We start from the raw sequence: 26,162 nt of genomic DNA, 5'->3' as shown, positions 1-26,162 counted from the left end.
ACTAGAAGCAACCTTTCACATGGAAGACAGAGGGAGACTACACTGGTTTCTGGGTCTAAGAATCAGACGAGAAGAGGGCAAAGTCACAGTTGACCAAGAACGCTACATAGAAGCAATGCTTGAGCGGTTTCAAATGGATCAATGCAAATCCTCAAGAACTCCAGCTGATTTGAATTTGAAACTTCAGACAGCACAGAACGGAGACGAAGAAGTTGACCAGAGGATCTACAGAAGCTGGTTGGATCACTTCTGTATCTGGCCAAACAGACGAGGCCAGACATCATGTTCACAGTCAACATTCTGTCCAGACACATGAATGCACCTACCAATCAACACTGGATGTGCGGAAAACAACTTCTGCGATATCTGCAAGGTTCAAAAGGTTTAAAACTTACTTAAACAAAAGAGGCTAGTTATGATTTAGTGGGGGAAAGTGATGCAGACTGGTCTGGAGACGTGAACGACAGAAAATCAACAACGGGCTATTACTTCAAGCTCAACGGACGTGGCGCAGCACTCAGCTGGGGTATCAAGAAGCAGGCAACAGTTGTTGCTCTTTATTCATCAGAAGCAGAATATCAGGGCATGGCAGCAGCAGTTCAGGAAGCACTCTACCTGAAACAACTTCTAGAGGATTTTGGCATCCAACAAAAACGTCCAGTAGTAATTGGAGAAGACAACTAAAGTTGTATCAGACTCTGCCAAAACCCAGTCATGCACAAAAGGAGCAAGCACATCGAAACAAAGTTTCACTTCATCCGGGACAAGACGGAGGATAGGATTATTTCAATTCATTACGTCCCTACAGACAAAATGGCAGCGGACATCTTCACAAAGTCCTTTCCCGTTTCGAAAGTGGAAACATTCAGAGCAGTTTTGATGGGAACAGACTCTACGCAATCAGCTCAAGTCTGAGTGGGGGTGTTAGAATATCGATCAAACTATAGTCTTAAACTTAGTGAGAATTAGAAAGAAAGTTTGACTTACCAGATTAGAAAGACAAGCAATATGACTTCGATCAAAGAAATTATATAAATGAATCGTCAAGAAATGGTGCTTAGAATCAATATTCGGTTCAAATTGGTGAATCTAGATAACTATTATTAGAGTTAGATTATTTGATGTAAAATCTTCCCAGCATGTATTAAATGATAATGATATCTCCGGAAGTGTGAATGAATTCTTAGAAAAGTGCAAATGCATTCCATTTATGGTTCCCTTTGCGACTGATTTGCAGAAGCAAACCATATTGGGTAACCTTTGCTACCCCCACCATAAATCACGGTGCTAAGATTAGTTTTGTCCTTACCCGTTTCGAAAGTGGAAACATTCAGAGCAGTTTTGATGGGAACAGACTCTACGCAATCAGCTCAAGTCTGAGTGGGGGTGTTAGAATATCGATCAAACTATAGTCTTAAACTTAGTGAGAATTAGAAAGAAAGTTTGACTTACCAGATTAGAAAGACAAGCAATATGACTTCGATCAAAGAAATTATATAAATGAATCGTCAAGAAATGGTGCTTAGAATCAATATTCGGTTCAAATTGGTGAATCTAGATAACTATTATTAGAGTTAGATTATTTGATGTAAAATCTTCCCAGCATGTATTAAATGATGATGATATCTCCGGAAGTGTGAATGAATTCTTAGAAAAGTGCAAATGCATTCCATTTATGGTTCCCTTTGCGACTGATTTGCAGAAGCAAACCATATTGGGTAACCTTTGCTACCCCCACTATAAATCACGGTGCTAAGATTAGTTTTGTATCTTGACTTTTTCACAATGATAATGGGTATATATACAGCTGATTTTTGAGTCCCTTTTCATCCCCAAATTCAAATCACCATCTTGATCTAATAATCAGATCTCTCCTGTAAATCTCTAAATTCTACTGTAAAAAATCATTTTGTTATTCTCTCATTTTTGAGAAATTAATTCTTTTACTTAGTTAAAAGCGCTTTTTATTCCGCTTGCGAAAGTCCATAACGCAACATGAAAGTTGCGTAAAAATTTTCGGTCGCACAAAAGTCGCAGAAAAAAATAGTCGCACAAAAGTCTGATCAGGGGTAATTTCGGTCTGCCACGGTGTGAGCAGAGACTGAAGTCTCAATATAGTCTGATTAGAGGTGGCTTGGGTCTGGCACCCTAATCTGGGAGTTTACCTCTTGTACATTGTGGCAGGCACTCATATCAACAGTGGTGCGGGGCCCACGAGGGATGAAAGAACCCAGCAGAGACCCAGTGTGCTGGCAGGGGTACTGAGGTTGTGAGGAATCCATAGGCGGATGCTGTGAGGGCGATACCACATGTTGATGATGTTGGTAAAACGAGTTGTAGTGACTGGGATTATGGCTGCTTGATATTAGTGAATCATTCCTGGTTTGGGGTGGGGAACTTGAAGGAAGCTGTGATTGGGGCGGCGCGGTTCCAGATAATGTGGCGGAGATACAAGTAGGACGTCGGCTGTTGCTACGACTGTAAGTAGGGTTCTGTTTTTGAGACGATGTTGAAGAATTGAAATTTACGTTTGAATTGTTTGTTGCTGTCATTGCTACTGACTGTGTCTATGTGTAGTAAAAAGGCTGGTTTTTTAGCATTGGTGTGAAATCAAAAATAAGATAAAGGTTTTTCAATTATCTCCGAGGACCCGACTGTCCGTCCGGGTCTAACATCCAAAACGTTTTTGAAAGTCCCCACTCTCTGGGTCAGCAACTGAAACATCTTTGAAATAATTAGAAAAACCCAGTTAGTGCCCAGAAGTCCATCAGCAAAAATACAATAACGCTAATTGCAATGTCCGAATTCGAGAACAAAAATTAAACCGATCTGTTCATTGTGGAGTTTTCATTTGTTTTGTTGGCCATAGTCGTGAGTAGATACAAACGGATTCGAGATAGATGCAATAGTTGAATCATCTACTCGATGCCAAACTTTCCCCTCTATAACCTACAACAGCAAAGAAAAAGATTATTAACTTGACTTAATTCGATTTTTAAAGCGACTTAAATATGGTTACAATGAGTGAAATTGGGTTACGACTGTGAATCCTACTGACATTACCTTACCGGTACAAAATTTTGTGTAAAATTACTCTTTTATTTGACCAGTTTCTCAATTCACCATGTTAACAAATTGTAGAGTTTTGTAATAACGTCGTTAGAACGCTTCTAGCTGGGGACTGTCTAGCGCCCAAAACTCTATCAAAATTCGCAAAGATTTGTTAGGTGGTTCGTCTACTTGATGCGAATGAGCCATTGTATCCTTTAAACAATTGTTCAATCGATTGCTTAAAAACTGCACCCCGGATAACTGAATTAACTATCAACAACATAAATACATATTATTAGGCAATTAAAGGCAATTATTAAAGTTCTATTCGGAAAAAAACGTATTTAAGTTCGACAATCAAGAAGTCTATTGACCAAAACTAATTACCCGATCATACTATTATCCAAAGCATTTCCAAGGTTCCACCAAACGTCACCCATGTTTCAATAACTTTTCTGCTGTTTCACTCAATGCAAGTAGATTTTATGAGAAAAATCTCCCCTAGAACGCCTTTCTCTTTTTTCAGCTGTTTTTTTTATAGATCTTTACACTGTTCGTTCGTGTGCAATCCAATCAATTGTCAGGTTGTTCACATTGGCATGTGTGTGTGAATATTAAGCAACCATGACAACGGTCAAATTCATCAAATTTTCACAAAAAAAAATATTTTAACTGCCTTCACAATCTGATGTACAAGGATTTCTTTCATATATAGAACCCTTCATTTTCCAACAAATTACCAGACAACTTTACATTTTATCACATCAATAACGAAAAATACCTAAAATATCAGATATGTAAAAGAAAGATTTGTTACCAAGTTCATTTACTACGCTATTTTGAACGACCTCCCGATATTAGGCAGCAGAATGAGTAGGAAAACAAAAGAGGTTAACAGAGATTCATTATCGAAAGCACTCCAAAATAATTGCATATTTTTTCTCCATTTGTTAAATTCAGATGACTTTCTCTGCAGTTTCATTTGGAACACTATTGTTTCCTTCCATACCTTCTGATCTTAAGTTAACAAGATTTCTAACTGTTTTCCTTTTTTCTGAGGAGTACAATTCATGCTTTATTATTTGAACTTAAATATGGTTACCAAGGGTGAAATTGGGTTACGACGGTGATTCCTAGTGACATTCTTTTACCGGTACCAAATTTTGTGTAAAATTACTCATTTATTTAACCTGTTTCTCAATTCACTATGCTAACACATTGTAGAGTTTTTATAATAACGTCGTTAGAACGCTTCTGGCTGGGGAGTGTCTAGCGGCCAAAAAAAAATCCATCAAAATTCGGAAAGATTTGTTTGGTAGTTCGTCTACTTGATGCGAATGAGCCATTGTATCCTTTAAACAATTGTTCAATCGATTGCTTAAAAACTGCACCCCGGAAAACTGAATTAACTATCAACAACATAAATACATATTATTAAGCAATTAAAGGCAATTATTAAAAATATATTCGGAAAAAAGGTAATTAAGTTCGACAATCAAGAAGTCTATTGACCAAAACTAATTACCCGATCATACTATTATCCAAAGCATTTCCAATTTTCCACCAAACGTGACCCATGTTTCAATAACTTTGCTGCTGTTTCACTCAATGCAAGTAGATTTTATGAGAAAAATGTCCCCTAGAACGCCTTTCTCTCTTTTCAGCTGTTATTTTTATAGATCTTTACTCTGTTCATTCGTGTGCAATCCAATCAATTGTCAAGATGTTCACATTGGCATGTGTGTGTGAATATTAAGCAACCATGACAACGGTCACAATTCATCAAATTTTCACAAAAAAAATATTTTAACTGCCTTCACAATCTGATGTACAAGGATTTCTTTCATATATAGGACCCTTCATTTTCCAACGAATTACCAGACAACTTTACATTTTATCACACCAATAACGAAAAATACCTAAAATATCAGATATGTAAAAGAAAGATTTGTTACCAAGTTCATTTACTACGCTATTTTGAACAACCTCACGATATTAGGCACCAGAATGAGTAGGAAAACAAAAGAGGTTAACAGAGATTAATTATCGAAAGCAGTCCAAAATAATTGCATATTTTTTCTTCATTTGTTAAATTCAGATGACTTTCTCTGCAGTTTCATTTGGAACACTATTGTTTCCTTCCATACCTTCTGCTTTTAAGTTAACAAGATTTCTAACTGTTTTCCTTTTTTCTGAGGATTACAATTCATGCTTTATTATTTGAACTTAATTATGGTTACCAAGGATGAAATTGGGTTACGACGCTGATTCCTAGTGACATTACCTTACCGCTACCAAATTGTGTGTAAAATTACTCATTTATTTAACCTGTTTCTCAATTCACTATGGTAACACATTGTAGAGTTTTTATAATAACGTCGTTAGAACGCATCTAGCTGGGGAGTGTCTAGCGCCCAAAAATAAATCTATCAAAATTTGGAAAAATTTGTTTGGTAGTTCGTCTACTTGATGCGAATGAGCCATTGTATCCTTTAAACAGTTGTTCAATCGATTGCTTAAAAACTGCACCCCGGATAACTGAATTAACTGTCAACAACATAAATACATATTATTAAGCAATTAAAGGCAATTATTAAAGTTCTATTCGGAACAAAACGTAATTAAGTTCGACAATCAAGAAGTCTACTGACCAAAACTAATTACCCGATCATACTATTATCCAAAGCATTTCCAATGTTCCACCAAACGTCACCCATGTTTCAATAGCTTTGCTGCTGTTTCACTCAATGCAAGTAGATTTTATGAGAAAAATCTCCCCTAGAACGCCTTTCTCTCTTTTCAGCTGTTATTTTTAAAGATCTTTACACTGTTCGTTCGTCTGCAATCCAATCAATTGTCAGGTTGTTCACATTGGCATATGTGTGTGAATATTAAGCAACCATGACAACGGTCACAGTTCATCAAATTTTCACCAAAAAAATATTTTAACTGCCTTCACAATCTGATGTACAAGGATTTCTTTCACATATAGGACCCTTCATTTTCCAACGAATTACCACACAACTTTACTTTTTATCACACCAATAACGAAAAATACCTAAAATATCAGATATCTAAAAGAAAGATTTGTTACCAAGTTCATTTACTACGCTTTTTTGAACAACCTCACGATATTAGGCACCAGAATGAGTAGGAAAACAAAAGAAGTTAACAGAGATTCATTATCGAAAGCACTCCAAAATAATTGCATATTTTGTCTCCATTTGTTAAATTCAGATGACTTTCTCTGCAGTTTCATTTGGAACACTATTGTTTCCTTCCACACCTTCTGATTTTAAGTTAACAAGATTTCTAACTGTTTTCCTTTTTTCTGAGGATTACAATTCATGCTTTATTATTTGAACTTAATTATGGTTACCAAGGATGAAATTGGGTTACGACGGTGATTCCTAGTGAGATTACCTTACCGGTACCAAATTTTGTGTAAAATTACTCATTTATTTAACCTGTTTCTCAATTCACTATGCTAACACATTGTAGAGTTTTTATAATAACGTCATTAGAACGCATCTAGCTGGGGAGTGTCTAGCGCCCAAAAATAAATCTATCAAAATTTGGAAAAATTTGTTTGGTAGTTCGTCTACTTGATGCGAATGAGCCATTGTATCCTTTAAACAGTTGTTCAATCGATTGCTTAAAAACAGCACCCCGGATAACTGAATTAACTATCAACAACATAAATACATATTATTAAGCAATTAAAGGCAATTATTAAAGTTCTATTCGGAAAAAAACGTAATTAAGTTCGACAATCAAGATGTCTATTGACCAAAACTAATTACCCGATCATACTATTATCCAAAGCATTTCCAATGTTCCACCAAACGTCACCCATGTTTCAATAGCTTTGCTGCTGTTTCACTCAAGGCAAGTAAATTTTATGAGAAAAATCTCCCCTAGAATGCCTTCCTCTCTTTTCAGCTGTTATTTTTAAAGATCTTTACACTGTTCGTTCGCGCGCAATCCTATCAATTGTCAGGTTGTTCACATTGGCATGTTTGTGTGAATATTAAGCAACCATGACAACCGTCACAATTCATCAAATTTTCACAAAAAAAATATTTTAACTGCCTTCACAATCTGATGTACAAAGATTTCTTTCATATATAGGACCCTTCTTTTTCCAACGAAATACCAGACAACTTTACATTTTATCACACCAATAGCGAAAAATACCTAAAATATCAGATATGTAAATGAAAGATTTGTTACCAAGTTCATTTACTACGCTATTTTGAACCTCACGATATTAGGCACCAGAATGAGTAGGAAAACAAAAGAGGTTAACAGAGATTTATTATGCAAAGCACTCCAAAATAATTGCATATTTTTTCTCCAGTTGTTAAATTCAGATGACTTTCTCTGCAGTTTCATTTGGAACACCATTGTTTCCTTCCATACCTTCTGATCTTAAGTTAACAAGATTTCTAACTGTTTTCCTTTTTTCTGAGGATTAGAATTCATGCTTTATTACTTGAACTCAAAGTCTGAATTTAAAACATTCCGGCCTACTAAATGTCAACAACATTTTACGCTGAATCTTTTTCAAAACTTTTTTCTCTTAATTAAAATTTTTAAGAACTTCTGGAAAACGACTATGTTCCTTGGTTTATTCGTCAAACGGCCTAGTACTCTTCAGATGTTCAACCGATATTATATATATATATATATATATATATATATATATATATATATATATATATAATATCGGTTGAACATCTGAAAAGTAAGAGGCCGTATATACAAAACATATATATACAAAACAAAATTTTAAACTGATGAGAAGTTTTTCTTGGAGTTCTTACCCTTCCTTCTGGGGCTGTTGGTAGAACAATTGAGGCATTAATTTTTTATTTGAAAGCAAAATATGAATAGGCTGCTACATTTAGTTGCTTTAAGATCTCCAGTTACTTGAACACTGATGACAAATCATTTTGGTTTCCTGCCTGTATATAATTCTTGTTTTAGTTTTTCACAAAATTTCATTTTCGAGCAATGCAACCTAACAAAACCAGCAGTTTATTCAAATCGGAGAAATAAATGTTAGTTTGTGTGCTTCTTTAGCAAAATGAAATTTTCTTTTGTTTATCAAAGTGTTTTTTCCGCAGTCCCAAAATAATGTCCAATTTATCTTTTTATGTTATCTCTCAGGATCATTGCTATTTTAGTTATCAGCCAGTGGTAATTTTCAATCACTTACTCGAGTGAAGCCGTCAGATATGTCCCTTCAACCGTTCATTCAAAATGTAAAAAACAATAATGTATAAAACTAAAACAAAACTCAAAATGTGATAAAAAAAGGAGTTGCTGTTCTGGTGCCTTCAAACACGAATAGTTGTATCTTTTTTAGCACTAGTTTCATTCCTACTCTACGTTACAGTATGTTCTTTCCTTCTCAAAACGATTCATTTTATAAATGTTACACCATTATAAAATTTGGAAAAAAAAACAATTTTTGGCTTCCACATCATCATGCTTACGTTGAATTCTAGCTCGCAATCATTTTTTTATTTTTTTTTTGCAAAATTCAGAAATTGCTCAGCAGTTTATTTAAATTCGATAACCAATATAATTTAATTTCTGCTCTTATTTGGCACAAGGAAATTTAGTTTCACTTTATTATCATAGTCTCTCTTGTGCAATATGTCCCAAACTAATGTCTCAAACAATTCATTTTTATTATCTCTCCCGGTTTTTGCTTTTTTATTCAACAACCGATGCTAATTTTTGTTCACTTTTCCTTACAAAACCCTCAAGTATGTCCGTTCAAGCGTGCCTTCAAAATGTGAAAAAATGTAACGAAATTTAAATTGTATACAAAGTGTCTTTTCTGGGGTAGGCTAATAGGAACAAATAACTTACATACAATTTTAGCAATAAGTTATTTTCGTTTCTACACTATCATTTGTTCTCTCCTTCTCAAAACGTTTCACCTAATAAGTATTATACAATGCTGGTACTTCGGAAAAACCAGAAACTATTGGTTTTTATATGACCATGTTCACATTTACATCTGTCCCGCAAAATAATTCTTGATTTCTTAGAAAAGTCTATAAAAAACTCGCAAGTATTTGAAAGTTGCGGTTTTTGATTAATCCGTTCACCTTTCTGGGACTTTTACAAGATTAGTTTTTGTTCGAAATTAGAATCTGATTAAGTCACTACCTCCACAGTGGCTTGTAGAGAAACTTCGTTCTAAACAGTACAGCGATTGAGCTTTAAAAGTTCTTAACGCACCAGAATACACAGCAAGTTTTTTAGACCTTTTAAAGAAGAAATTTTAACTGAACTTCGTCAGCCAATGAGTTCTCGACGCATCAAAATTAAAGACTTTTTTGCTATTGATCGGCGTTCGAATTTAGCCAGTTTGATAATTTGGCTAATGTTAGTGCTAAATGTACGTTAGCCATACCCTTAGGAGGTTAGGACAACTGTCAAAAATTGAGTGCCACGTGAGAGGTTTTTTCAAGTTAGAGTTAATATTAGTAATATAATCCACCACCAAGACATAAAATTTACAACACTAAACAGGCTTTCATTTTGTTCTGTTTTCAGAGGCTAATATGCATCGCACCGCCATAATAAAATGATATGAAGCAAATTTATTCTCAAATCTCAATATTTTCATGACTTTTGTCTGAAAAATATAGTTGCAAGAATGTGTGGACAAAGATGACAGTAAGGAGAATTAGTTCAACAATTCTTTAAAAAATTTCCATTGTCCATAATGCCTATATTTCAGACTTCGTGGACAATTTTTCTATTTTCCATGACGGTTAACAAATTGTAAATTAGACCGAACTGAGAAATCGTTATTGATGATTTATTACAGAGAACGTATTGCGGACTGTGAAAACCATTAACGATTTTACGACCATTTGGATCAGGGTTGTTAGGAAAAATTAAGTCTCTGAATTAGATCTCAAAAAAATCTAATAATTTCGAGCAATGAAATTTTGTTCTGATTAAAGAACTTCGTAATGTTGTTGTTGTTGCTGTCGCACAGAACTGCAATTCTCAGGTAATTTTGGCCGCATACCGGCGCTTATTGCCGTTTTAATTGGTATCCTAGTTGCATTTGTATCATAATAAAAACAGATATATTAGTAGTAGTGGAACTGCCTATCCACAACTTGTTTGTGGTGCGGCGACCTCTCTGCATCTCACGATGATGAATGACATGCGGTCCCCGGGTCATTCACCGTGATGAACTTCGTGATCATTTACAAGCTCAAAATTTTGAATAAGTTTAAATTTTTCCGATTAATTGACTGACGATTTTCTTCACTTCTGTCCTCGGTTAGTTGACTATTTTTTGCGGTAAAAAACTGCCGCAAACTGACAAAATATGACAACATTTTGTCATTGTTGTGCACAAAAACCCCACAAAAGCGAACTTTTTGATGCCTAATGTGGGCACGCCAATGTCACATAGCAGGAATGTTGTTCAGTTTTGGTTTCAATTTAAATTACTCCCTCATCAGAAGAATTTCAAAAAATCTAAAATTAAATTATCTGGCGAGTGATTTCCTTGGGTGAATTACGGCTTTAGAATCTCGGGGAAGGGGCCTCAAATCTTAAGATTGCTTTTCGCTTACTTTGAGATTGCCTATTGATTTATTACCTACAGATATTGGTTCAAAGTTTTTCGACGGCTTCATTTTTAGGGCTTGTTTAATCTCTTTGATAACAATTTTTAAATAAAAAACTTTATCTCTAATAGATGTAAAGATAAATGTTAAGAATAGCAATGGGAAGTAAATCTCATACCAATGGTGAGATGAAAGGAGCAGTCTGATTGGATGGTGCTGAATGATACCTGATTCTGTTCGATAAACGATTGGCAGATGATGTAAGAAATTTGTTGAAATAAGTTTTTCAAAGAATTAATTACAGTATCATTAGTCAAAAAGGCTTCGGGGTATTGAGAATGGTTCGAATAAAAGATATAATGATATAATTTAAACTATTAAATAAAAAATCCGTTACTGCATAAGAGGATCAAGAATTATTATAGGAAAGCAATTTGCTGAATTTTGATAGAAAAATGTTTCTGTTCCAACAAAGCCCAAATAATTGTTTTGTAAAACTGGAAGACGTGACCAAATAATTTTTGCAAAATTAGACCCAATTATTTTTGTTTTCAGATTGAGCTTGTATAAGTTTGCAAGCGATTAACAACAATAGGTCAAATAGAGCAATCATTACGGGTAAAGTTCGCTTTCAAAGAGTAGTGCGAAAAGGAGGAGCGTTTTGGTTTTTGATTGTTTACTTCAATTCAGGGAATTCAAGTGATAATTGCCTATTAATTTCCTGCAGACGCCAATAACGGAAAAGAAGGCGAAAACCGTCACTTGATTGTCGCCTGTTAGTCTGTGGTAAGAGGGCGGGAAAAGCAATGGAGTTTTTCCATGGCTTCAAATCTTACTTGCCTCATGGTTCAACTGTACGCGAAAATGGCAAAGCCTACTATATGCGTTTGTGAAGGTTGTCGGTTACTTTGAAATTAGATTCTATCCATGACGCAACGCGGTTGGGGGGGGGGGGGTGAAGAGGTTTACGTCTATTGTGTTTTTGTTCGGTTGGGGGGGGGGGGGGGGGGTGGGCATGCAAGTAGATGGCTTTTGCACAGACAGTGAGCTGACATCAAACAAATATGATCGGCGGCAGTTAATGCATTCTGAGTGTTTTAACAGGCATCCTTTGGCCCATTTTGCACCTCTCTTCACACAAAATGTGTTCATGCGGAATTAAGTGTAGACGGGCTCAAATGCATAAGTGGCATCTGGTTCCTGGACCCAACAGACTATGATTTCAATGGGAAACGAGGTTTCCTCTCTACTAGAGGGAAGCAAGCCATAAATTAAGGTGGAAGAGGGGGTGACTTTTGCGTCTTATGAGAACATCCAGTTATTTAATACAAAATTGATGTAAAGTATAGAGAACAGCCCCCCCCCGCATTGTGGACAATCTTTTTGCATGTTTTTGTGGTCCTTAGTTATAACGTTTTGTATAGCCTGTTGATAGGTTAACACTACGCTGGTCGAGACCAGATGGCTATCTTGCAAGATCTTGCAAAATTTTGGGAAAAAAAATCTTGCAAGACCATGTATCCTCTTGCAAGATTTCACAAGATTCTTGCAAGATCTTGCAAGATAACCGTTCGGATCCGACACGGGTAGTTTAATTTTTTTGTATGTACTATTATAAAATCATATACACGGGTTGAGCATTCTAAGTAATCATACAAAGATTTAATCATATTTATAAATATCCGTAACATCTCTAAATAGCAATCATATTCTACCGACGGAGGGGCATAGGAAAGGTTATGGGGCGAGGGGGAGGGAAACAGTGTCTGTGATTTTCATGCAATTGTGGGAATAAAGATTTCACAAATAGAAGTGCATCTTCTTTACCACTTTCAGTCGCGTTAGATTTGAGTAGAAATTGTACTCCTCCCAAGCAAAAATATATTGTCTTCAGCATAAAGTCGATGGCTCGGCTAAGCAATTATTTAAAAAACAAACAAACAAATAAATGTAATTCAAGTAAGCTCAATGCAAACTGAATGGAATAAAACACACTTCTTAGAACAACTCCACCTAGTTCACAAAATTACATAAAATTTTCAAAATTTCACCAAAATTTGCGTAAATAAAAAATCAATAAATGCTTGACGGAGAAAAAAACAAACAACTTACCAGTATGATTTTAGCGATAGCTAAAGTAGGAAGAGCAGGTTCTGATTTCTCTGCTGGAATCGATTTGAAGGGGATTAAGAAAGTATTAAAACATAACGAGGATTTTGCTTAAAAATTGAGCAAATTTGCTCGAAACGGTCAGATTAATTGGTTGTGCTCTATGAGGTAAAGTATTTTGATAAATACATCTACATTTTTTTTATGGAATTGAGTAAAATCAAACAAAACCAGTGGATGTAAAAACAGTATAATTAGAGATAATAATACATCTTAAATAGAAAATTGCCTTTTTTTTAATATCTGGGAATAGAAATTAGATGTAGACAGGAAAAAAAGCAAGCAGCGACTGCTCAATTTAAAGGGTTGCATGTTTAAACATGTCAATTATTGGGCAATGTTTGTGTGTCAGCAGCATTACCATATCACAAAATCAGGCAAGTGAATGCGAAGTAATGGATAAGGAGGAAAAACGGGCAACATGGAATGGAATTGTTTTTATATAAATAGCAGCAAACTCCAAAAGTAAAACAAGCAACTTGAAAATTCTGCCAGGATTTGGAGAAATGAACTCAATTATGAATACATTATTTTGGAGGATATCAAATCATAGCGAGTGAAATTGGGGATTATATAAGTTATGAAATAATTTAAAAATTTATAACTTCAATATTATACAACGTTGACTGAACTTACTAAGTCGACCCTTTTGTGAAGCTAATCAAGTCGGATTGAGAAAAATTATATTTGATATAAGGTATCCTAATTTGAATTTTCAAGTTGTTCGTTTCGAAACAATTCGTTTTTTATTCCCCATATGAATATTATAATTATGAGCGGACCAATTTGACAAATCTGTAATGAGTTTTTAAGTTGTGATTGCTCTGTTTACTGCAATAAAATGTTGTTTAAAAAAATTAAAAATTTACTGCCAGCTCAAGAGATTTTCAGCCAGCTCAAGGTTTTCGTATCAAAAGACCATTTTCTATGCATAATGTCAGCATTGCGGTCAATTCAACAAAAATAGTTCTCCAGTAGCAGTGATGCGGACAGTTAGCCTTTTCAAAATTATTAAAACATATTACCCCTTCTCTCAATACTAATATGTAGCCTCAAAACACATTTTATACACTAAGCAAGTAAATTGGATCAAATTTGTTGAAGATCTGTTTCATGGAAATAAAGATTCGATTAAAACATATTTTTAAAAACGTTCCCTTTTTGGAGTGTGTAACGCTGATAGTTTTTGAAAACAAATTGCACCCACTGACTCAAAACGGTAGTTTGGTTGAAAATTGAAAGCGAGTTTTAGAAAACCATTGAGTTGCATTCATTTTTGGGTTGTATTTCATTAGAATATTGCAATTAAATACTTTGACATCTCCCACTATTACATACGCGAAACAACAAAGTTGTTCTTGCGTTACCAAAAAATGCAAACGTAATTAGCAGTATATGAGACAATTGGTTTAAAAAGGCTCTTTCCTGTTATTGCCCCACTTCCACTTACACCCCCCACTTATGGCACATTATAGCATATTGGTTGCATTTCATATAGTTACATAAACAATTATATACAATTATATACAAATGTAAAATACATTTACAATTTAATTATGCAGCGAACTGTTCAAATTAAGACGTATACGGTAATTGAGGTTTGCTTATAATGTAAGCAGACACAGAATAATGCGTGTTTTTAATATTTTTGCGCAGCTTTTTCACTTGAATAGCTTATGGCACTATTTGTTTGACAATTGGAAACAAAAAATTATCCATTCATCCACCGGTACCGCCAATTTACGTTGAATAAAATAAGAGGTCTCTGAGAATCAAAAATACTTATTTGGGGGTGCAAATAGACTGGCTATATAAGGATGGGGAAAGGGCAATAACAGAAAAGAGCCAACATCTGCCCTCTACGTTTTTTTAGTTTATACTAAGCGAAGTAATACTGATGCATAAGAAAACTATCTAGTTTTAAAAATATTTAACAGATAATGCCTGCTTCTCAGAGAATACTAGTAAATAAGACATCAACTTAGATTAAATCAAATAAAGAATGAACTCAAAGTATATCTGCGTTCCCAGAACTGACGTGCAGAACAAATTTGTCGATTGAATTGTTGGTATAGTTTGCGTTGACCTTGAAATCATCTGATAAAAACTTCAAAGGAAGTCAAATAGTTATTCGATAAAACTTTTATCCCTCAACAAGGAAAAAAAGCTAGACATAAAATCAATCTCAAAAACACTGATCAAAATTCTAATTTCTCAAACATTTAGGGTCACCACCTGACAAAATTGCAATTTTGATCATGTAATCTAATGAGCATAAACACATCACGAGGAGAAAATGACTGAATAAGTTTATTGAAATATGTTTTAAAAACTTATAGCATTTTCGGTTCTATTTTGGATGTATGTGACCGCACTTTCAATTCTTACTAAATTTTGCTCTATCTAAGCCCGTTTCTTAGATTCAGTCTTCTTATAAACATCGAAAAAAGTTAATAGGTATAATATTTAAATATAAAAATGATCTAACTTAGGTGTCTGAGTATATTTTAAACGTGAAAAATCTTCATTCAAAACAATTTGAAAATCTTATACTCCAATATGTCTATGTTGCTCCAAGAAATTAGAAAAATAGTTTTTTAACGCTCACTTCAGTTTTCTAAGTGCTTTTCAATGGAACCACATCTGGGACACCCCGCAAAAATATCCATCGGCCAAACTTAGTTTAAAAAAAGACATTGCTAGAAGTGTAATAAAGTTTTCACCAGTCAAATATCAACATCTTCGAAAGTTTTTAATGCCGTCTTATGAAAAATTGCTCACTGCTCAATTATGGATTCTTCCCAGGCTGATGTGTGCACTCGAAATCGTGCTGATCAGACCATCCCAGACATAAAGTGCCTCTGATCAGACCACATCAGACTTAAAATGCTTCTGACTAAACTCAAGCGCACTTGACGGTTTCCATGCGCTCGAAGTGGGTTCTATTTGAATTTGTCTCTGATCAGACTCAGTTGCGCCTGAAATTAATTCTGATCAGACTCAGTTGCGCTCGCAATGCTCTCTGGTTGAAAGGCTTCGAGCGCAGGATTATCGACTGTCTTGCGCTCGAAAATTTTATGATCTAGTTTCATCCGAACACGCTTATGATCAGACCCAGTTTTGCTTGAAGCCGTTTATGATCAGACCCAGTTGCGCTAGAAATTGGTAATGGCCAGACCCAGTTGCGCTCGAAATCGGTTATGGTCAGACCCAGTTGCGTTCAAACTGTTTATGATCAGACGCAGTTGCACTCTATATTGGTTATGATCGGACTCAAGTGCGCTCAAATCTGCCTTTGGTTAAACTCAAGCGTGCTTGAATCATCCTCTGATCATACTCAAGTGTACTCGTGCGCTCAAAATTGCCCTGTAATCTGAAGTGCAAAATGATCAGGCGTGCGCTCGAAATGGTCTGATGAAAAGAAATTCGAGCGCACAACTGAGCTTGGGTTAGATTGCGAAAACATTAAGTATAAGGCAACTGTTCCGTTTTCTATCATACATAGCAGATCAGGTTGTAAATTCAATAAACTTTCACCGCATTTTGTGAAAACAATGCGGGAATACATATGCCAGCTTTCTTCTTCAGTAGGGTTCATAAAAACTTTCAAATTTTTAGAGAGATGAGTGAGAGCTGTTGAATAGTAACTCAATTTCCAAAAATTGTGAAAAATTTTGCTTTGAATTAAAGCTAACTTGTTCTTTCTGTTTGGTCTGATTTTTAGAGATTTTTGTTCAAGTTTTGTCTAATTTGCTGAATTAATTAATTCTTCTGAATTAATTAATTTTTCTGATTTAGTTGCCTCACAATGGTGCGCTAATTCAAAGCAAATCATCATTGCTTCGCCATGCTTTAATTCGTCTCGCCTTGTTTTAATTTGACCAAATTGAGGCTGTTTAAATGAACACCAACCCTGCGGTGTCAGGACCCTTTAGCCAATTCATTCCGTTTCGCCCAATGCCAATTTAGCCCAATGCCGACATTAATTTGCTCTATTGTTAAAATTACCAGGACGACTATTTAGCCGACTATAACTAAATGGCCCGTGGAACTTGATATGAAGCAAGGAGGCTGGGTATTGTGCGTTCGCATATAATGTTCCGAACCCTCATCCACATTTTTGACTTAATTGTCTACCAAATGAGCAATAGATCGAAAAATTCACATATTGTTCATAAATAATTGTTGTTTCCATTTAAAAAATTGCTTTGAACTCATACAACTAAACGAATTAAATAACTCTTCGTTAGAGGGCCAATTATACCTGCATTAGCAACAACAAAATCCAAAAAGAACAACGATTAATTACGACCAAAAGTCTATCTATTTAAAAAAAAGCTTTTAAAAACATAAGAAAATGACACCTGTCTTTTTTGAGGAAAGTTAACTGGCAGACAGAAGAAAAACAAAAAGTGCAAAGAAAAAAAGTTTACACTTTTTGAAAACAACAGATTTCAAAGTCATGACAAAATTAGCTATCAAATAGAGAGGCATTAAATAGTTTCATCTACACTCCCAAAAACCAATGAGACCTGACATCAGCATAATAAAATATGAGGCTAAAAAGAACACCAAAAATAAGCACCGAAAAATCAATTAGGCTTTGCGAGAAACAGTCCATAGAGTTAAGCTTATAATCAAATCACCATAAACATTAATATAATCAATTGGATCTTCTTCAAGGGCATTAAAGTGGTATTCAAGTTGTTATTTAAGTAATTTTATGCAAAGATGTCGAAAACCATACTTACAAAAACGAAAATGTCCAAAAGCCAAACAAGAAAACTCGTAGTTTTCTTGCCAAAAGCCCTATCTAAAAAAGGACCTCAATGAGAACTCGATTCTAAATCATTTGAAAAGATTGTGACCTCTCTTTGCTTAGAGTACGCTGCAAGGTGACAAAACAATATAAAGTAGCAAAGCTCAAAAAGTTGCTATTTTTTTAAAAACAAACATTTTTGAAAAAGTCTTGACAAGTTTTCAAAAAAAAGAACTAAACTGATTAATTTGCAATCGCCTAGGAAGCCGTTTCGAACTTTCATTAGTGAGAATAAGTCAAAAGACTACAAAATAACAACAAATACAGTCACAAATCATAATTTCACAAAAACAATTACACAAATGCAGTGGTGAAGCCAAAAACTGTTAAAGTCTTTCGCTGAAAATATAATTTTTGTTCATTTGTTCATCAGCCGTCATTTGCACGTATTTTAAAAAAATTATGGGTTCTTTGTACGAATTTTTTAATAATCGATTGTGGATTTGAAGTCTTTCTGATTGGTAACATAAAAAAACAAATGGGAAAAGGTTAAAAAATGATTTTATTTTTTTTTAAGACAGTTAATTTCAAAGTCACAAAAACTATCGGCCATCAATCGACATTGAAAAATTGCTCCAATTTTTTACCCATAGGAAGTGACTGAGCCATGTCATTATCCAGAAAATCATACATCTACAGAAAACAATCTATTTTAACTTTGCAAGAAAACATTGTGAAAGCCATTAATAATATAATCTGTTAACTGAAAAACCAAACATAATCAAATAAGCCATCTTTCACAGCAACAATATGACAACTTTTTAATTTAATGCAAAAAATAAAAATGAACCTCAAAAATGCGAAAACGTCCAAAATTCAAGTAAAGTTATTACAACTCATGGTATTGCCAAAAACCATTATTTTAATTAAAACAGCGCAACGAAGACAACTATCTAACTCGCCTGAAGGAGTTGGAACTAGCGCTCTCTCTCTCTCTCACACACACACTCTTTTTCTCGCCTTGTTTGTGGATAAATTGCTGCAAGGTGTCAAAAAAGGTAAAATGTGGCAAATCTCAAAAAGTCGTTAGTTTTTCTTTCAAAAACAAACATTTTTGAAAAAGTCATAACAACCATCAACTTTCGCCTGAAAAATACTTTTCCCATTGGATTAACTTGTGGCTTCGTAAGAAACCAATCGAACCTGTCATATTTAACATTAGGACAAAAAACTAAAAACTACAAAATGACAACGAATATAGGCGCAAATCAAAATTTAACGAACAATTTTAGTCAAAAACAGTGTTCAAGCTTTAAAAAAAAATGCTATAATTTTCAGCTTAAATTATAATTTATGTTAATTAGCTATATTTTGCACGTTAGTTTGTTTTTTTAATAATTGGCTTTTGATTTGAAATCTCAATATTTTCAAAACAAGGACAGCGCCGCATTACTACCCGAATAAATTTCGGAATTTAAAGCATAGCTATTAAAGATAGCTGTTCACAATTGAAGCGCCGCTTTTTGGGCTATTGCAAATGGTTCAATTACACATAATTGTTCCAAATGTTAGCAAAATATCTTATTTCACAAAAAAAGTAATTATATCAAAAAAAAATTACGAATTTTTGATAATTATCGAGCTCTGACAGCAAAAATTGTTCTTTATCATCTCAATGCAATAGCCAGATCCACTAATTGCTCTTTGGATAGCATTTTAGACGTTTTAGACTCAGTCATGAGACAACAGGAAGAACAAGAAATGCTGGTAAAATTCAGGAAATCATTAAAAGGTTACGAAAACTTTTACCGAAGCCTTAAAAACCACCATTATTTGCTCAGATCACATTATAATTAAACAATGGGCCTCAAAAAATGTATCTCGAATCTCTCAATGATGGACCTTTTAAAGAAAAATAGGTTTGTCAGTATTTTTCATCACGAAAATCAACTATGATAACAATTTCGCATTTCTATCAACTGTGCGGCTGTTAAAAAACCTAATTGTTCCAAATAGTTGCATAGCAGATTTTTCCGTCAACAAAGATCTAAGTATATCAAAAATAAGTTATGCATTTTTGATAAGTAGTGATTTAAATTAGCAAAGAGTGGCCAAATTAAACGTTTCAGAACATATTCCTCAGAACCCGAAGCATAAATAGCCGTCATCTGATTAGAGGAGATTTTGTTAGCAGTTTCTATGTCTTCACTACTCGTCAATTTGGACGAAGTGGGCCAAAGAAGCAGAACTGATGCCATTTTTCATGAAATAAAAGAAAAATGCTGATTTTTAAAAAGAAAATTTAGCCAAAGTTTTGGCCAAAAAGAGTCAGTTCAAGCAATTAAGCAAATCTTTTAACCGTAAACATCAAACCAAAACCACTTTCCTTAATAAATTTCAAAATAGTTGTTAGAAAAATTGATCAAAATTTCATCAAAAATTACGAAAACTGTGAACATAACAACGCAAGTGAGGCTAGCGTTCACATAACTTTAAACCAGCGTAACTCCCAGGCAAAAGTGAATTTTTTAAAAAATCTTTGTAATTTGAAATTCTATACTGGACAAAACTTCTAATGATATTGCTTACAACTCTGTACAATGAGTATATCGATCAGCGAAGATTGACTGAACAACAAAAATCCAGTTGAGTATATAGTTCCTTCCCCACTAAGGGGGGCCGCAACAACTATCGCAACAGAATATGGGATTATAAATGGCCATATAATTAAAAGGCCCGTGGGACTTGATATGAAACTATCACAGCCGAACATCGAATAATTGAGGGAAAAGATCGATTGGATAAGTTAGCATTGGGTAAAATGGGAGGTTGGCTAAAATGGAATTGGTAAATTGTCATGCAACCGAACCCTACATATTTTCTAAGTTTCTATTGTCACTCACTTAATTTTTGACTCAACAGTGAAGTACTATTTATTATTTTTTTTATTTTAATGGACTTACTTTGATTTATTAAAATTACAAGGTGAAATAAAATATAATAAATTATGAGAACAACTCGCATTCGTTTGACAACACAAACATCATCAATCAATCTAAACATCGCTTCAAATGACAATTTCTATTCCATGTACGAGTAGTACTAACCTCACTAGTTTGCTTCGCATCACAGTTGGCGCGCAGGTGATTAATCAATTAATTATTAATAATAATGATAGTCGGGCTACTGTATATTTCAGAAAACAGTAGAGAAAGATACGAAAAATATGAAAAAGCAAACAAATATAAGAGAAAACAAGAGCAAAAAACCAATCGCTACAATTGTGCTGATTATGAATAATTTATGAAACTTTGTACATGGAGAGAGAGCTTCAAAGCTTCAAAAAGTAACTTCAAATTTCTTAACCCTCCCCTCGATCTCTAAGTCACCCCACCCCGCAATCAGCCAACCCACCCCACGACGCCCACGCCCATTTTTGTTCACCTGCTTCATGCGCTTGGAAAGTATGAATGGACAAACAATAATATGGGAATGTTGTTAAGGAGCAAATAAGAGGCTTGGAATAGGAGCATGTAATGTTTGAGGATTAAAGGAAGAATAATGAGCAAATACGATTTTACAAAATGTTCCTGCTTTTTGTCAAATATCCAAATTTATGATAAAAGTCAAATCTCAAAAGCAATTTGAATTTTTCTCACATTTGGGATCGGCCTTAGTGTCTACTACTAGTAAAAAAAAAGAAAAACGAAAAATTTACTCCATTGTTTTAAAAACTTCGGTCATTATGTAAGTAAATCATTCACTCAGATGTTTCTTTTATCAAGTCAAAATAGAAATCAACCTTTTTCCTCTGATACACTACAGTATTGCATAGGACAAATAGATTTTTGATGTAAAAAGGAATGCAACTTGATATGAGAGACTGGCTAAAATTACCAACCATATCTGTCAATGTATATTTACGGTCTTAAAATTCCACGCAAAAACTTATATTTATTTTAGCACGAGTATTTTGTTCTCAGTTAAAAACAAAACTTGAACTCATTACATCGGTTCAAAAAATTGGATGTTCTAACACGCAAACATTTCAGAGTACTTAACGCAATAAAAAGATGTTTAAATCTCTCTAACTGATATTAACTTAGCTGAGAGCTTGCAAGAGCCAGCACGGACCGAACTCAAAGTCTATATCAGTACTGGGCAAGTCTAAATACAGGTTTTACAAGTCTGGCTAGTCTTAGACAAGACTTGGATAACACTTGAAAGTTGACTCCCAAGTCAAAACCCACTTTCCAATATATTTCGAGCGAAAATTTCAAATTTCGAAAAACTTTATCACGTGCCACGTTTTCGGAGTTAGTCACTTTCCCAGGATTCTATGAAACCACCAAAAACCCATTCAACACTATCAATTGGCACCCCGAGGGTCAGAGTAGGCTCTGTTAATGAGTTTTCAGTTAGTTATGGGCCGTTTTCAGCAATTTCTCAGCCGTTTTAAGCCAAATTTTAACCAGTAATCGACATTTCTGGATTTTTCAATTTTGCAAGTGTCGAACAATATCCCTAGAGGCAAAATCCTTACAAGAGGAAGCACCCTGAAGGTGCCCATGTTAAACGGAGGCCCTCTCGTTCGATCCAATTGTGATACAGTACTGAAAAATGTTACAAGTTTGAGAGAAGTCTACCCAGAGGAAGACCATTCCAGCCAAAACAGCCAAAGAACGGGCCAAATGAGCATAGTTCTGCCCCAATATCAGCTTGTTCAGAAGCCAATGCTGCCCTCCGTTAGTTAACGTGTGCTGTTTTTAATCGGTTATTGTGATATATTGAGTTATTACATAACAAGCATTAGGTAACATGAGTGGACTGGGGTCAACTTGCCCTCTGCTCGCAGGTTCTCAGGTTGGTATTTCGTTGACGTTTCCCCGCCTATTTATGACGGTTTTTTTGGCTATTTTCGACGACTTTTTTGTCTATTTTTGACGTTTTTTAGGCTATTTTTGACGTATCCGGACTCATTTTCGACTTGCCGAGATTTGGATTTAGACTTGCCAAGTCTTAAATCAGACTTGGATTAGACTTGCCAAGTCTCAGCCCAGATTTTGATTTAGACTGCTAAGTGTAAAAGATGGCATGATCATGGTTCTGAATCAGTAATGAAATAAGACTTGGATTTAGACTCGCCCCGTACTGAAATTGACTTGGCGTTAGGTCCGGGAGATTATTAATGTATAACTCGGTACATACTTGTTTAAATCTTTGCTGCTTCAAGGACGCCTTCAGTTAGGGAGAGTTTAACGGCAACCGAATGTCCAAAAGTCTGACATCAATAATTCATGATAAGTTGCGAAGAAACCTTTTGTTGTAATGAGACTTTTATTGATTAACATTAACATCGAGAAATTGAACCCGAAATTAGGCATCTTGAGAAAATAACTACTCATATTCTTTCGGAAACAAAACTAAAAAAGACAACAAGGCACTGATAATGAACTGTTTTTAAAGGTTTTCCGAGTATGGAGCATGTTAAAATTTTCAATAATCAAGATCAATTGCACATTAATAAAAGTTTCCTCGGAAACACTTATCACTAAGGAAAATGTATCATTTTGCTGACTTTGAAAATGGGCATCTCGTATAATAGTGAGCTAAATACACTCAGAACTCTGTGTACGCAGAACTGGCAAAGTCATAAACACATACAAGGAGATCATTCGGAAAATTGGTTTGAATGAGGAAAACAGAGAGCAAATTGAGGAAACAATTATGAAAGTTGTGAATGTTGCAAAAGAGTCAGACATAAAGAAGACTCTATCGATCGCTCATTGACCTCCTACGAGAGGATCTTTCAGTAAACCTATTATTGTTCCTTTTCCAAAGACGAATTTCCGAAACTGTGATGATGGAAAAAAACTTAGTTCAATTTGAAGACTATAAAACCGTCAAAATCTTAGAAGATATCACATGAGCCCGACTAAAATGTCTTCACATTATGCGCCAAGATTCACGTATTGTAAAGTGTTGGACGAGGGAAGGGACAATATTTTTATATGGCAAGACGATGGAAATTTTTACCGAGAAATGGGCTCTAAGAGACAGGGGCTTTCTTTTTTGAAAGCCACTTTTTTGAAAAAAAATGTGATGCAAAAAAATTGTTGGGTCAATACGTAAAAATTATTTCGAGTTGGAAGCCCATATCCATTGTTTTGAGTCTCCACTGCTTGTTTTATGTGTTATCGAAATTTTGGTCACACTGAAGTTGATCCTCATTTGTATCTCGTTGATGGTTACAAAAACCCTTTTACAAAAAACCGCAAAATGGAGGAGGAGGAGGAGGAGGAGGAGGAGGAGGAGGAGGAGGAGGAGGAGGAGGAGGAGGAGGAGGAGGAGGAGGAGGAGGAGGAGGAGGAGGAGGAGGAGGAGGAGGAGGAGGAGGAGGAGGAGGAGGAGGAGGAGGAGGAGGAGGAGGAGGAGGAGGAGGAGGAGGAGGAGGAGGAGGAGGAGGAGGAGGAGGAGGAGGAGGAGGAGGAGGAGGAGGAGGAGGAGGAGGAGGAGGAGGAGGAGGAGGAGGAGGAGGAGGAGGAGGAGGAGGAGGAGGAGGAGGAGGAGGAGGAGGAGGAGGAGGAGGAGGAGGAGGAGGAGGAGGAGGAGGAGGAGGAGGAGTAATGATTCACTCCATCAAAGTGTAAATGTCATCGAAGAACCGCATCACCCTTAGAGGAAAGTGTACATGCATTAATAGATGTTCATGCCTACAAGCTAAGACTGTGTGTAGCATATGTACCGTAAGGTCAAAAAGAGTGCAGTTTTTAGAATTACTTGACAATTTTTTTGAGATAAAGAGATCCATGCGTTCATGTGGGGATTTCAACTTTGGGATTTCAACATCGTATTGGAGACTCAAGAACAGTGTACAAAAAAAGATATCCGTTGCGGTAACTATTTCTAAAATTCTCTGCCGACAAATAACATCAGCTCTGATCAAAACGCAGCTGCCTCTGATGTTCAGTCTCAATTAATACGGAAATTATTTCTCAGAGAACAAAACTAGGAATAGTGAGCCAGTGTAAATCCATGTTAGTTGAAATTGAAATTCCGAAAAAAATTACACTTGAAAATTAAATGTTCAATGATGATACAAAAAGAGATGATAACATTAGCAACTTATTCGTGGAGGCACTTGTGTCGGTTCTCAAGACATGAAAAAGAAACAAATCACTTGCAACTGGTATCTTTACCTGTGAGCTTGCAAAAACAAATGTTCTTCCACTTCGTAAAAGCCAATCTAAACAGAAGATCAACACTTATGGACCAATTATTGTCTTTGGAGCTACTTTGAGACCTTCTCTACGTTCTATAATAAAAAAAATCGGGTTGCAAAAAAATAGCACTAAAGATGCTCTAGTGTGTTTAATTGAGAAAATTCGTCAACACAAACAGCAGGAAGTCATTAGTTTCTTCCTCGGTTTGCAGAAAACGTGTAACACAACTGATCAAATTATTTTATTGTATAAGTTAGCAAAATGGGCTAAGAGGTGTTGATTTGAATAAAACAAACTAACAGTTTACAACAAGTTGAAATAAATTAGCGCAAATCAAGTCAGCTCCCGATATCTTGAGGGAGTACCTCAGGGTTCAATTTTTGGGCCATTGTGATAATCTATATCACTGACCTACACTCTGTGTGAGCAAATCTGGACGCTTTTTTGCAATCGACAACAATCTTGCAAGACTTGGCTAGAATAATTGACTGGTTGATTTCCAATACGTTAGTCTTAAATGCTAAAAAAAACTGTCCAGATTTATTTTGGTCCAATGGCTTTGAGTTCATTTTTTTATATAATCAATATTATGATTCGAAAAAAAAAGATTGTGCGAGTATCTAAGTTTAAAATTAGACTCAAAATTACAAAATTATGTCTTTCTAAAGACTTCAGCTATATCATCAACAACCATGAGTTGGTCAAGTTTAACCATGACGCTTAATTGTTAGATTCCAATAGAACCATCAAAACCGATGTTTTTTTCTCTATTTCTAGCAAAGCATATTGTCGTGAATTACCGCTTGTGCGCAGTTGGTTAGTTCCTGCCCGTTGCCCTGCTGCTTTGCCCAGCACTTCTACTGGCTTAATAGGGTCAAAAATGCATACCATAGTTAGTAGAGACAATTCAATGAGACAAATGGCTTTGAAAACCGTAAGAGGAGACCTAACGTAAGTTTGTGCAAAAAAACTAGAGAAAATTCTATTACTCTTGGATTTGTCTCATCAGTGTTCAACATGTTTCATTTGACATAGAAAAAAAACTGTACCGGGGAGCGCTTGAATAAATTATTAAAATTACTCAAATTTTAAATACACTTGATCTCAAAAAATCAATTCTTTTTTTTTGTTTTTCGTATAATAACCTATTAAATATTTAGCCAAGGCATTGTTAATTAGATCCTAGGACCTTGTTTATTGTCCTCTCTGATGGTCCTTCAATTTACGACAGTCGCATTTCATTATAAGTCTCATTGTCTCATTATAAGTAAAAAATATATTTGTAACACAGTGTATCAGAGAAATTAATTCTTTCTTTCTTACTTCTATTTTCAAAATTTTTGACCA

The 26,162-nt window shown here is 35.1% G+C and overlaps 1 protein-coding gene across 1 annotated transcript in view; it reads right to left on the bottom strand.

Annotated features, from left to right (window-relative positions):
* Positions 1-13,415, bottom strand: part of LOC142346203 (uncharacterized) — a 139,137-nt gene extending 125,722 nt beyond the window's left edge. The window contains exons 1-2 of the mRNA XM_075398714.1: positions 12,777-13,415; positions 2,166-2,949 (exon numbers count right to left, since the gene is read on the bottom strand). Coding sequence (XP_075254829.1) covers positions 2,166-2,552 — 387 coding nt within the window. The 5' untranslated portion in view covers positions 2,553-2,949; positions 12,777-13,415. The remainder of the gene's footprint in view (positions 1-2,165; positions 2,950-12,776) is intronic.
* Between the last annotated feature and the right edge of the window lie 12,747 nt (positions 13,416-26,162).

Source organism: Convolutriloba macropyga, chromosome 9, assembly GCF_964194025.1.
Source record: "Convolutriloba macropyga chromosome 9, txConMacr16.3, whole genome shotgun sequence".
NCBI lineage: Eukaryota > Metazoa > Xenacoelomorpha > Acoela > Convolutidae > Convolutriloba > Convolutriloba macropyga.
The sequence above is the reverse complement of the archived record's forward strand: the minus strand, read 5'-3'. Positions and strand labels throughout refer to the sequence as shown.